We start from the raw sequence: 12582 nt of genomic DNA, 5'->3' as shown, positions 1-12582 counted from the left end.
GGGGAAATGAGATCCTCAGTCGCCCTATGGGGCTAGTCGATAAATACGAGCGTAGCGCGCATGTAGATCGTTCTCGCTATAGTACGGAAACAAGTACTACTTGTTTTTTTTCTTTACGCGGGACCGCTCAGATTATCTAAAATAAGCCTTGGAGAGGGGGACCTTATTTCATTTTCGTATCCTCTCCCCGGGAGCGGCCTGTGGGGGAGACAGAGAGAAAGGAACCCCGTCTGCCCGTCGTCCCGTTGGTTGGCCTCCGAAGAATTGTCACGATGCCACGAACAAATGCCTTGGACCGGTCCGCCACGAAGGGGGTTCGATCACCTAGACATTGTCTCACCGGCCCAAACGACCAACACTGGGGGAGCGTCTGCTACTGCAAGGGCGACGAACGACAAGCCGCCGTATACGGTAAGGCCTAGGCGACGAATTCGCGTGGTCCCCGACCGACATCAACGCGTTCCTTTCGCTACCTCCCTGGTCCGCACCAGAGCCGGGCGTAAGTTCGACTGGCGTGTCTCCTCCGGACCCCGGGGAGGGAGCGGCGCAGCCTGTGTGTACTGCCACCTCCCGTCTGCGCGGGCCCTTTGGGGTTTTGGAGAGGATGCGCCGACGGACGGAGACAAGGAACAGGTGCCAGTATTTTTTATTTCGTTTTAATTTTTTTACATTGACATCCATGTCGCGGCGGCGGCAGCAGCAGCAGTAGTAGCAGCTCCTCCACGTGTTCCCGCGCCTGCAGATCTCGACCTCCATCGCGGCTCAAGCAGGGAGAGGAAAGTCCGGTGGGGGGGGGGTTTAAGAGGCATTTCGGTCTCATTCCCACGGCGATCCACGACTGGGGGCATAGAACACACAGTAAGCATAAAGAAATAAGAGGGAGAGAGGTCGACTGACCAAAAAGAGCGTCCCCCCCCCTGTGGAACGAGCTGCCCAATCAGACAAGTCCTCCCACAAAGCCCATCCAGTACGCTTGCCAGAACGACACGCGATAATTTGCACATTTCGCAAGGCAAGGATCGAGTCCGTCGCCCGGTAGCGTTGAAGGACCCGCGTTTCGGTTTGTCGGGGGGGGGGGGGGGGGGGGGTTTGCGGCCGGCCTGCCTGCCGGCCTCGAAGCTTAAAACCCATACGCCCGACGCCATCCCCGTTCGAGATGCTCGTTGATTCCCCAGGTACGCCCCGCCCAGGAGCCGTCCCAGGGTGACGTACGACGCGTGGTCGAGACGATGTCGGATCGCTCGGGTTCCGTTCCCTCTTCGCGTCCTCTGGTCCAACGAGGTTGACGCGTCTGGAGAGACAAGGCCCCGGGGACTCGGGGACTACGGAAACATGTCTATAAAGACCTCTCCCCTCCGAAGCGAAAGCGAACGAACGTAGGAACGGAAGAGGCGTACCCCCTCGAGGCGGACTGGCGAAGCGAAGCGAAGCTTTTGGAGACGAAGGGGAGAAAAAAACGAAGAAAATACAGGAAGAGAGAAAAAGGAAAGTCGCCGGAGATCCGATTCGCTTCGTCGCATCACCCCCCTCTTGGGGTCGAGCTGGGTTGCGGTCGGGTTCCCTCCGATACGTAACTCCGTCGCCCCCGGCGTTCAAAACCCGCTGATCGCGCAGTCTCGGCCGAGTTGCAACCTGTGGCATCTGATACTTACGGGGGGACGGGGGGAAGAGCAATGGCAGACATGCTGATGTCTCCGTTGCGTTCCCCCTTCTCATTACCCATTACGTATCTCAGGAGTCTCCGAGGCAAAAAGAGGGAGCATTCCTCGCGGAGGACGAACCCCCCCCCCCTCCCTCTCCCAGAGCACTGAATTCCCTAGTCAAACCATCAAAACCCCCGTCAATGTCCGCTAGCATTCCTCACGGACTCATCAGAGCCATCCATCACCCTCGCTCGAAGTGTCCGCGTCTTACCGCGTCTGGTCCGCCACTCGCCTCGCCCGGGCGTCGGCTGGATAGCCCGGCCCCGGAGCGCCGCCCCCCCCCCCCCCCCCCCCCCTTCCCCTTGCGGCCTCCTCCGAGGCATTCCCGTAAGATTTGAGCATCCAGAAGGTGTGTGATTTTTTTTGATGCAAACAGCACGGTATGGTACAGACTTGGACCAGGTAACGTATACAGCCTGGAGGCCGCTAATACAGATGAGCAATACTTGTGTTCACTCCTTCTCTGCGGAGAGAACCCTTAGGAATCCGGGAGGCTGGGAGATGGGGGACACACACACACAAACACAGAGCTCACTCTCCCTTCCAGTCTCGGCATGCACCTCAGCCGTCTCCGCGCGCCCGATGCGGCGTCCCTCGCATCGTCCCGCGTCTTGGCTCGCAATGATAGGCCCAACCTCCTCTCGTCCTCAGCAAAAGGGCTCTCTCGCACCAGGCGGTGCTCGCGCATCCAACGCGTCAACCGCCCAGAGGAAGGGGGGGAGGCTCGCGTCGAGACACCGCGGCGGTGAGAGGACCCGCGAAAGTGTCTCTACCAATCTGACGTCAAAAAGTACGTCCTCACGGAGGGGCAGTTGGGCCGAAACGAAACGAACGAATTAAGGCACGCGGGATTCCCCAAAGATCATTATCCATTTCGTCTCAAAACGATTGTCCTGTCTTCTTCTGGTTCACTCGTGGCCATGTTCATCACACCCTCTTCACACTCTTCTGATTCCATTTCAAATCTCCTCTCTTCATGGATCTCTTTCTCTTCCTCTCTCGCGCGCGCTCAACGTCCCGGAACCCCAAACAAGGCCCGGTCGCCGATAGATACATAAAATGTCCGACGTCCCCGTCGGAATGTCGTTTCGTCATGCCCATCGTCATAGTTCTCGTAACCAGAAGCCGGGCTGCCAAAGGGCCGACAGCCACGGATGGACAAAAGATAACATAGGGAATGGTGTCCAGAATCGCACACTATCTCAAGCAAAGTGGCCATTAGTCCTCCAAGCCGGGAGAGAGGTCTCCATCTCCAATCCCCTCAATATGTGAAGCAAAATGTGTTCGGAAGAAGTGAAGCAAGGAAAAAAAGGGCGTCGATGGTGTAGGTGGCCAGTGTCGGGGGCCGTCATCAAAACGTGCTGTCGTCTATGTACCGGTCGAAGGGCATGTCCTTGCAGGAGTCTGCCCACATGGGTATCGGGCAGATGGTTTGCATGAACTCATAAGTCGTGAGACAATGGCGGGCGTAGCAGCATGTACAAAGGAAAAGGTAGGTAGGGGGGGAGGGGGAAGTGTTCACTAAAAGGGCGATTCGGATCGGCGACGGTTAGGGTCACGCCGTCTAAAGTCCCTAAGACGCTCGTCGATGTAGGCAAGTCTATCAGCCAGATTGCGAGGAGGCGCCGAGCCGCCGTCACCGGGTTGCTGTATTGTTGCAAAGGGACGGATCGTGCCACGGTCAAACGCCTCTGGCTGCGTGAACCGGTTGGGGAACGAAAAGCTGGTGTTGGATCCGGGAAATGGCGATCCCAACCTTGGAGGCGGTGCATTAGGCGGAGCCAAAAAGGGGTCGGATGTGTCCAGCAACTGAGGCCGGGATGAGGGTATCTGCATCGGGGCCGTAAAGAGCCCAGCAAGATTCGTTCGAGGAACAAATAGGTCATCGCGCGAGTGGTTGGCTGTCGAGCTGAATTCGACGACGTCCGGCTGGAGTGGCGTCTTGCGCAGACCCTCGGCGGGCGCGGGCTCGGTCCACAGATCGGAGACAAGACTGGGCCGCTTCGTCTTTCGCGGCTCATGCGACAACTGCCTGGGTCTTCCAATCCGCTTCTGCGTGTTTGACCGGCTTCGCGTCAGACGCGCCGGCGACTGGAGCGTGCGTCTGTGGCCGAGGCTCTGGTTCTGTCTTTGAGGCGCCCAAGACACGGCAGCAGCCAACGAGCCAGTCGAGCTAGGCCCGTAGCTCTTGGCCATGAACGGCGACCCGAGCCGGGGGCGTTCGTCACCCAGGGGGACGTCCAGCTTGCCGAAATCGACAGGGAGCAGTGGGAACGGCTCCGTGATGGGCTCCTGAGCAAGCTCGGGATCCGTCTTTGTGAGTTGCGCCAGAGGACCGTGTGGCTGCATGGCTTCTGACGTGCTGAGGGTCAGCGACATGGACATGTCGTGCGCCGCAAATACCGAGGGGGACCGGGCCGGAGTGGATCTGCGGTTCCAGAACCGCGCCGCCGTCCTGCCGTAGGGTGTCGGGCTGTTGGCGAGGAATTGGGTCGTCCGGGCCGACGATGAAGCGGCTTTCAGTTTGCAAAGCTCCCTCAAATGGCCCCGGGTGGCCGCGCAAGTGTGCGGCCACTGGAGAAAGGTGCAAGTCTCGACGGTCGGCGTGTTGCTTCCGCTCTTGGGGTTCAACGACTTTCTCCCGCCCTTGGGGCCCCTCCAGCTCCTCTTCGCCTCCCTGGCAACCCGAAGACACACGCCTTGGGGAGGGACACAGCTTTTCCCGGTGCGGAACGGCGTGACCTTGGGGTCCTGGAGATAGGTGAGGTAGGTAGTCCACAGGTGGTCGCTCATAGCCTTCGTCCACGGGGCCTTTCTCCTCTTGGATTTGGGCTTGGCTGGAGGGTGGGGAGGCTCGTCAAAGCCGTCAAAGAACGACTGCTTGAAATGGTCCGACGCGTCAGTCTCGGGGCTGATGCACTGCAGGTCCTCGGACGTGAGCGAGAAGCGACTGAAGAGGGATGCGCTGGTTTGGGTGGAGCGTGCGGTGGATGGCCGACTGGATTCGAATTCCGGGGTAGACTCGCCGCTGCTGAAGGCCGAGTCGATGGACCAATTTGGGTATCGTCTGGGGGAAAGCGACGGGGCTACGCCGGGTGCCGGCGTCTTGGGTGGAGAAAAACGGTTGTCGCGGAATTTATGTAACGCCAGTCCATCCAGGTCCTTGAGGTTGTGAATGACGGGATATGTCATGCTGGAAAACTGCGTGCTTGCGCCAGATGGCACAGGCTCCTCGATGCTGGGTATTGGCACGTCGGCTGCAGCGACAGACGCGAGGAACTGCGACGTCGGGGCAGTCAGGTTGGATGCGACGCGCCTTTTCAGTCTCAAGCGAGGGCGCGGGGGGGAAGGCGGCTGCAGCTCCTCGTCCGTGGCAAATGGCTCCGGTGTTTTGGGGTTCTGCTGGTCCGGGTCATGGAAACGGAAGCCTTTTGGCAGCGTCGCCGCTCCGGAATGTTGCGGATTCATCGTGCCCGACAACAGGTACAGAGTGACGTCTTTGGAATGTGATCGTCTCTCGTAAAGAATGCGAATGGCAACGGAGCTCCGCGCTTTGGTGCCCGGATGATGGGTAACGGCTCGAGAACAAAGGCGACGTGGTCCTTTCACTCGTCTGTTGTGGCGGAAATAAGAGACAAGCGGGAATTCGACCGTCCAAATGTCTGGGATGGTAGCGCGTGGGAAGGCCTCCAAGCCTCAACGGCTCCAAGGGAAGCTAATGCCGATCCCGAAAGGTGCGCGCGCGCGGGGAGGGCGCAAATGTGTACGGCGCGAGTCGTCGAATATGCAAAGTTTTGGACTGATCGAATGCGACCGAGGCGATTGCAGTGGTTGGTATGGTGCGCTGAATTCAACGCAAATCAGGTATGCGACGGCCTCGCCTGGATTCGAGGGACGTTGGATTTGCAAAGGCTCTTCCGTGAAAGCCAGAGTCGAATGAAACACAGAAAAAGTAAACGTTAATAGCCGTCTTCGTCGCGGTCGTGGTCGTCGTTTCGTTTCAAGGGTCGTAGATGGGTTCGTGGATGTCGGGGGGGGAGGTTCGTTGGCGCAATGTGCGTGTATGTGTGTGTGTGGTGTGTGTGTTTGTGTGTAGAACCAAGGAAATGGGTCGTCGCGAAGAGCCGGGAGCCGGATTCACAAGACAATAACAACAACAACAACAACAACAACAACAACAACAACAACAACAAAGGCGTCGTCGTCGTCGTCTCTACTGGCGGTGGAAAGCTCGTGGTCTTATTGGGGGAAATCGCGGCGCAACCCCCGCCACCGGAGGACGGTTGATGTTTGCGAAAAAGGAACGACTGTGGTTGAAGGCGAAGAGGTGGGAGGAGGAAGATCGGGGAGGATTGGGTTGAGGCGGACCGGTGTGGTATGTATGGCAAGGTCCAGCGACGGTGGACGGTGGGCGGAGTGGAGAAGAGAGAGAGAAAGAGAAGAGCGGGTGGCGCGAACCTTGCTTGGAGAGCCGGGAACAGGGCGGGACGCAGGATACGAATGGGAGACGACCTGTGCCTGCGCCTGAGCCTGTGCTCGTGCCTGAGGGTTGCAGTGGAAAGGGTCGACAGGCCGTTGGACGCCCAAAGTACCTCGCCAGAGTTGGGGTGAACCGACAAACCGTGCAGTCGTTGCAGCGGTGGGAGGAGTACAGGTATGTACAGTACAGTACGTACTTCGGCAGAGATGGAGAGGCAGAGAAAGCGTGGAGTGGTAGCAGTATGTAGCAGCGACCGGGGGGCCGTTGTTGGACACTGTACTTTGTACAGCGGACAGCAGACAGCGGTCGAGCGACGCTAGAATCCCCCACCAAGACTAAACCCAAGGGAACCTAGTTAGGCCGTCCGAGGCGTGAGTGACAGTGGAGCAGGTGTGACTGACGGGGCACGCCAGTAGCGGCTCGAGACAAGTCCAGAAGCCTCAAGGGCCGCCAGCGCATGTAGCGGAGTGGAGCGGCCAGGTGTGCGACGTCTTGTTTTTGCAACGAAGACCCTGAAGAAGCGATGTGCGGTGAGGTGCGTGGTGTGGGAAGCGCCCTGGAGGGTCGACTGATCGTCCGTTGTCAACCACTGAGACTGGAGTCCGGCTGAAGTCGTGGGTGGCTCTTCCAAGAGTCCAAGACCCGCCTTCACTCTTCTTCACCAAGGGGGTTCCAGAAAGGTCGGTCCTCCTTCGAGGCAGCTGGTCAGCGACGTGGGATGGATGGATGGATGGATGGATGGATGAATGAATGACAGAATGGACGGACGGACGGTGGTGGGTGGTGTTTGCAGCAGGCAGGCACATGCACTCCGAACGCACTGTACCGTGCGGTATGGTTGGTATAGCTAGCCAGTCGACGGACACGACAGGTGTGCATGTGCAGCGGATCATGAAGCAGCGAACGACGAGGGTCCGGACGAGCGACGAGGGGAGAGAGCAGAAACGCAGCAAAGCAAAACAGAGGCTTCGACCTCCCGTTGGTCGGTCCGCCCGTTCGCCAGGTGCAAGGCAAGGTACGACGCGCGTGAAGTCTGGGAAGCGCGCAGAAGTAGGGGTTGGGTTGGTCGAGGCAAAGCACCGGAAGCAGGCCTTTGCAGGTCTGATGACGGAGCTATCAACAACTCCCACGCCAGCACTGGTCCTCTTTGGTCTTCGGGCTATGCAGCAGTTGTAACAGATGCCGCAGGAAACAAGCTAGGGGCGTAGGTGGCCAGTGGGAGTCAATCGCAGACTGGCTGATCCAGCAGACGAGACGACAAGACAATGAAGCAGTCTGGGACCGACAATGACAGCAAGCTGAGGAGGAGGAGTAGTCCAGACAGCTAGGTCGGTTGGATTGTGGGGCGGTGACACAAGCAACCAGACGGACGATACAGATACAGAGAGTACTGCGTTCAAGTGGATGTGCGTGCAGCTTCGTGCTCTGTTTTCCCAAGGTAGGGCGCGTTTGCCCTGCGGTGATTGTTGTTGCGGGTGCCGTGGTTTGCGCTTGGTCGTTTGGAGACCGGGGCCCAGGAAACGAGAGAGGCTGGTTTCTGCGTCTGCAGCCGACAGGCTTATTCGGCTTATTCGTGCGCCGGGCGTTGGTCCCCTTGGGACGAACAGAGTCTCGGTGCGCACTGGCTGAGCGGCTTAACAAGCCACAAAATGCACGGGTAGCGAGCGGGTTGTGGTTGAAGATGAAGTTGAAATATTGCCGAACGATTGCAAATAGGCGAGACACCGTTTCAAAGGAGTGTAAAGAAATGGTTGACTCAGAGTGGCATCAATGGCGGGGAACCCGAGAAGCGGGATGACGACGGGCAGGTTGACTTGATGTAGGGCGGGATTAGTGAGGGAGCGATTTTGTTGGGGTGCCGCCACAGCTGAATGAACGGTCAAGTCGAGACGGGGAGCGAGAGAGAGGTGAGTAGCCAGGTGAAGGTATTGGAAGCGGCCCGGTGAAAGTCAAGGTGAGAGAGAGTGTGTGTGCGTGCGTGCGACAAGCGGGCGGCGACTCATTGGCATCACAAAAGTGGGCAGTGACGTTTGTCGATTTACAGGTATCCGAAAGGGGGGCGTCCCGTCGTGGAGAGGCAGGAGGGGTGGGTGATCCGTGGGAGAGATACCTACTGTTAGAGAGAGAGAGAGAGAAAAGAGATGTGGAAAATTTCGACACCCAATATCCACAGATGTGAAGTGGGAAAAGACGCGTTGCGGACGCGACAGAATCGCGTCGTGGCACGAGTGTTTAAGTGGATCATCCGGTCGTCTGGCTGTTTTCTGCCATGCTTGATTGGGCGAACCAGGCCACAGCGTTCGTTGATGGTAGGGTAGGTACCTGTGTGCTCTGTACCTCTGTACCTACCTACCTACTGTACTTGTATCTAGTTGTAGGGCCACCACATGTTGGCCGACCTGGATTCGGAAAGCACACCCCCAAACTGAACTGAACTGAACTGAACCTGGACGAACGCTGCCAGCTGGGGACGGGAGTCACTTACATTGAACCCAAGAGACGTACCCTCAATACCTCTATAGTACCTCTGAATGTCCCGTACCGCTCAAAAGTCTGGACCACACGCATGAAGATGCGATGCCAGGATCGAGGGGACCCGGGGCGGCTGTGCGCAGACAAGCGGGGGGAACATGAACAGAATATCGCTGCATTTTGCAGCTCCCTGCAGATTTCTCACGGCCCACGGCCGCCATCTTCATCCAACCGGCACCGACTGAGGACTGAAGCTTGGGGCGAGAGAGGTCTGATCTAGGTAGTGTACCTAAGTATCGGTAATTCGGCTCTTGTTCTTGTAGCTGCCATGCTTCAACACTCGGCCCAAGCTCAAGGCCAAGACAGACTGCACACAATTCCTGCTCGCTCACTCCATACCTACCTATACCTGTACATGGAGACAAGCCCAGCAGTCCTAGACTACCTACCTACCTGACACGAGGCCCATCTCCCATTCCCCGTCTTACAAACGCCCTGGAAGCGCAGGCCCGCTGGGAATGGGCAACAAACTCCTCGACCATGTCAATGTCAATACGAGCCTCGCAAATCCCACGACCTAGCGTTGCGTCGCGTCGTTGCGTCGCTGTACTTACTCAATCACCTGTCATCTCTCTCTGCCTGCAATCAGGTCGCTGCACCTCGGACCAATCGACGCGCAACATGGCGTTTTGACCAGCTTCCGTATGCATGCCTGTTTCGGCCTGCGCGACCACGGGAGCCATGTTGCGGGTGAACGAGGCCTTGTCACCGTCAACCTCATCAAGCGTGGCTTGCCAGCTGCAAGCATGGCTCTCTTGGGTGCACCGGCTGTCGTTGAACCTCTGCCCGCCTTGGGCAAGGGGATCAGCAAGTCTACTGTACTGCAACGCTGTTCGGGTTCTCCTCTTCCTCCTCCTCCTCCTCCTACTACTACTACTACTCCTCCTCCTCCTGCGCTTGGGAATGCCGGCACTCGATGACGGGATACCCCCGGCTCGGTTCTCGTCCGTTCTTCAAGGTCGGCCACACGCTTCCGATGCCATCGGCAATCTCAGCGGCCCGAGCTCTCTCATCCATGATCCAACTCTTGTTCGGCATGGTACGTTCCAGGCTAATCTGGCTCGCTCGCTCGCTCCCGTCCAAACGATCACACCGTCCGAGTCAACCAAAACGGCCTTCCCATGAGCGGAACTCTTGACAGCGGGCTCACTGCGACACCAAGGCCTGGGGGGACCATGGGACGATCAGCGACGGCCAATCAGACCGCGCATGCGCTCTCTAGGTCTAGGTAGTCTAGGCTCTAATTATGTAGCCTGCGCGGTGCCGCTCGCTTGTCCGCTGCGAGATCCGAGCAGCACGTACCCGAATGTCTTCTACCGCGGCACGTTGCATCATCCTTGAACCACGTCGACGTTGTCTTCTCCTCCTCCTCAGTTCAAAGTCGGCGGACATGTTGAAGGACGCCATCAGACAGTATCCAGCGGGGAGCTTGACGACCATCGCACGACGGCCGGTTCCGTGGCTTACTCAAACTTCTGATCACCTGCCATCCGAGATAGCTTCTCGATCGACATGATGATGAGACACAAGTACAATCGAGTCGTCCGGGAGCCATGTGGTATCCCGGAACCAGAGCGTGTGTCCTCGAGATGCCTCAACATCTCGCACCACCAAGCGAGCGAGCAAAGCAGAAAGCCATAGCAGCGGATTGGCCGTGGAGTCCATATCGTACTCGCGTTGGACCGGCAATCTCGACTGTTGAAGTGCGTGCCCTCAAGCCGTGTAGAATTGTGTTCCCACAGGCCCTGGGAGTATGACAATCGGGATGGAAGAACCACGACCTCACCGAAACGACCGATGACGACCTCGTCCAGACCCATAAGCTGCTGCTGAAGAAGGTCAAAGAAGATGGCTGCGAGACTAGCAGACCACCAGGCGCGCTATCGCCAATCCCATCCCTTCCATAGATGTCGATCCACGCCATGCCATTCCGAGAACGACTGAGAAACGCCACATTTCTGGCGCGCTCAGCCAGGGCGTGAAGCTTCTCATTCCACTCGTCCGCCCTCGGGACCTGGCGGTGTCTCTTTTTCCTTAGTCTGCCTACTTTGAAGTCTTTTTGAGAGTCACCCATCGACTGAATGCTTCTCCCACGTTCTCCCGTCACAGAAGCAGTCCGAACCGCATCGCCAAACCCATCATGATCACGTCCACATCCATGTCCCAGCTCGTCAAGTTTGCGGGCCCCTTCATCCTGATCCTCTGGTCCGTTTGGTACTTGGGCATCTCCCGCCAGCATGTCCAGTCCCTCACCCGCCCGTTCCGCAACCAGAGGGAGCTCTTCATCAAGGACTTCCTCGAACACGAGATTGACGGCCGCTTCGACGGCGCTGCCATCGAGTCCCTATGTGCCAGCAAGCAATGGACCCCGGGCTTGATAATGAGCTGCGACGCCGTTCCGGGGGGCATCGGCGACGTGCGAAACGCCCATCTACATTGCCTTCGCTTTGCGATCGAGGCGGGAGGTAAGAAAAAGCGGCGGCTCTCCCGCCGTTGTCACCACTACTGTTATTTCCCACCCCCCGGGGGGGGGGGGTTCTCTTTTCTTTTCTCGTCTTTTCCGGTTCCTCTCTAACAGGCAAAACCAGCTGCGTTGATATTGCCCGAAATCATCCCTCGCTCCGAAGACGACATCAAATCCATCAACGGGCGGCCCGGCGTAACTCTCGACTACTACTTCGACATGGACCATCTGCGCAACGTGCTCACGACGTACTGCCCACAGATGAGGGTGTACGAGTCCATGGACGACCTCTACAACGTGCCGGAGGCCATCAGTGCTCTCCAGTTCAGCATCGGCGACACCAACAAGAACTGGCTCTACGGCAACGTCATGGCCGAGCCGGAAAACTGGCACCAGCAGTTCCACAAATTCCTCGACGAGAAGCTGCCTGTCAAGGAGAGGACGAACCCGTTCCGCGTCCACCTGCAGCGCACGCAGTGGATGTGGCCGACGGCCAAGGACAAGGCGCCCGTGGCGTCGTCGTTCGGCCGCATGCTCCGCATCCGACCGGACGCCCGGCGGCTCGCGGCGTCGGCGCTCTTCACGCTCGGATCTCGCTTCCGGCTCAACCTCGACCCGCGCACGCGGTACCACCCGTCAAGCTTCGTTGGCGTGCACCTGCGCACCGAGGAGAACGTCGACGACAAGTACCCGGACTACACGACGCAGGCGGCCAACTACTTCCACTGCCTGTCCGAGTCCCAGTCGCACATCGCCTTCCTCGCCACGGGCGCCACCCAGGACAACATCACGGCCTTTGTCGACCGCGCCGCCGACTTCAACGTCACGGTCGTGACGAAGCTGGACATCCTGGACGTCGAGGAGAAGACCGCGCTCGGGAAGCTGTCGTGGGACCAGCAGGGGCTCGTCGACTACGAGATCATGCTGCGCGCGGGCCTGGTGGCGGGTGTGAGCGCGAGCGGCTTCGCGTGGAACCTGGCCCTGAGGCGGTCGTACGCGTTCGGGGAGGGGCCGCGCAAGTCGCCCTCGTCGACCGCCGAGACGATCGCGTGGAAGGACGACTACACGATCCTGTACGGGAAGCACGATAACGCCTTCGGCATGAAGTCGACGATATGGCCATGATCTAACTGGGGTGGGGACATGGTTTGTAGGGGTGTGGTGGGGGAAGGCCAATGGCGCAAACATAGAGGGAAGGATTTGAGTTTCAAACACTGTGGCTAAGGTGCTTACGTTGCTTTTTGATGGCCGTTCTTGTCGCATATCGTGGGCATGTAGCGAATATGATACATCACGTCGACTTGTCCGTTGCATGTCAGAAGTCGCCTACGGAGTTCTCCTGTGCACATACCCGGCCAACCCCCCCCCGTTTCGATGTTTGTCTGACTGTTGTAAGTCGCCCT

At 58.4% G+C, this 12582-nt stretch overlaps 2 protein-coding genes across 2 annotated transcripts; one reads left to right on the top strand and one right to left on the bottom strand.

Moving 5' to 3' along the window:
* Positions 1-3224: 3224 nt before the first annotated feature.
* Positions 3225-5171, bottom strand: CH63R_00904 (uncharacterized protein; the record flags this gene model as incomplete). The annotated part of the gene is made up of 1 exon (XM_018295879.1): positions 3225-5171. One exon carries the CDS (start codon positions 5169-5171, stop codon positions 3225-3227), a length of 1947 nt encoding a protein of 648 aa, XP_018164241.1.
* A 5684-nt stretch (positions 5172-10855) lies between these two features.
* On the top strand, positions 10856-12304 carry CH63R_00903 (Alternative oxidase; the record flags this gene model as incomplete). The annotated part of the gene is made up of 2 exons (XM_018295878.1): positions 10856-11180; positions 11304-12304. The coding sequence occupies 2 exons, from the start codon at positions 10856-10858 to the stop codon at positions 12302-12304; spliced, it is 1326 nt and encodes a 441-aa protein (XP_018164240.1).
* Positions 12305-12582: the final 278 nt, after the last annotated feature.

Source organism: Colletotrichum higginsianum, chromosome 1 (genome assembly GCF_001672515.1).
Source record: "Colletotrichum higginsianum IMI 349063 chromosome 1, whole genome shotgun sequence".
Lineage (NCBI taxonomy): Eukaryota > Fungi > Ascomycota > Sordariomycetes > Glomerellales > Glomerellaceae > Colletotrichum > Colletotrichum higginsianum.
This window is presented reverse-complemented; position numbering and strand designations above follow the sequence as displayed.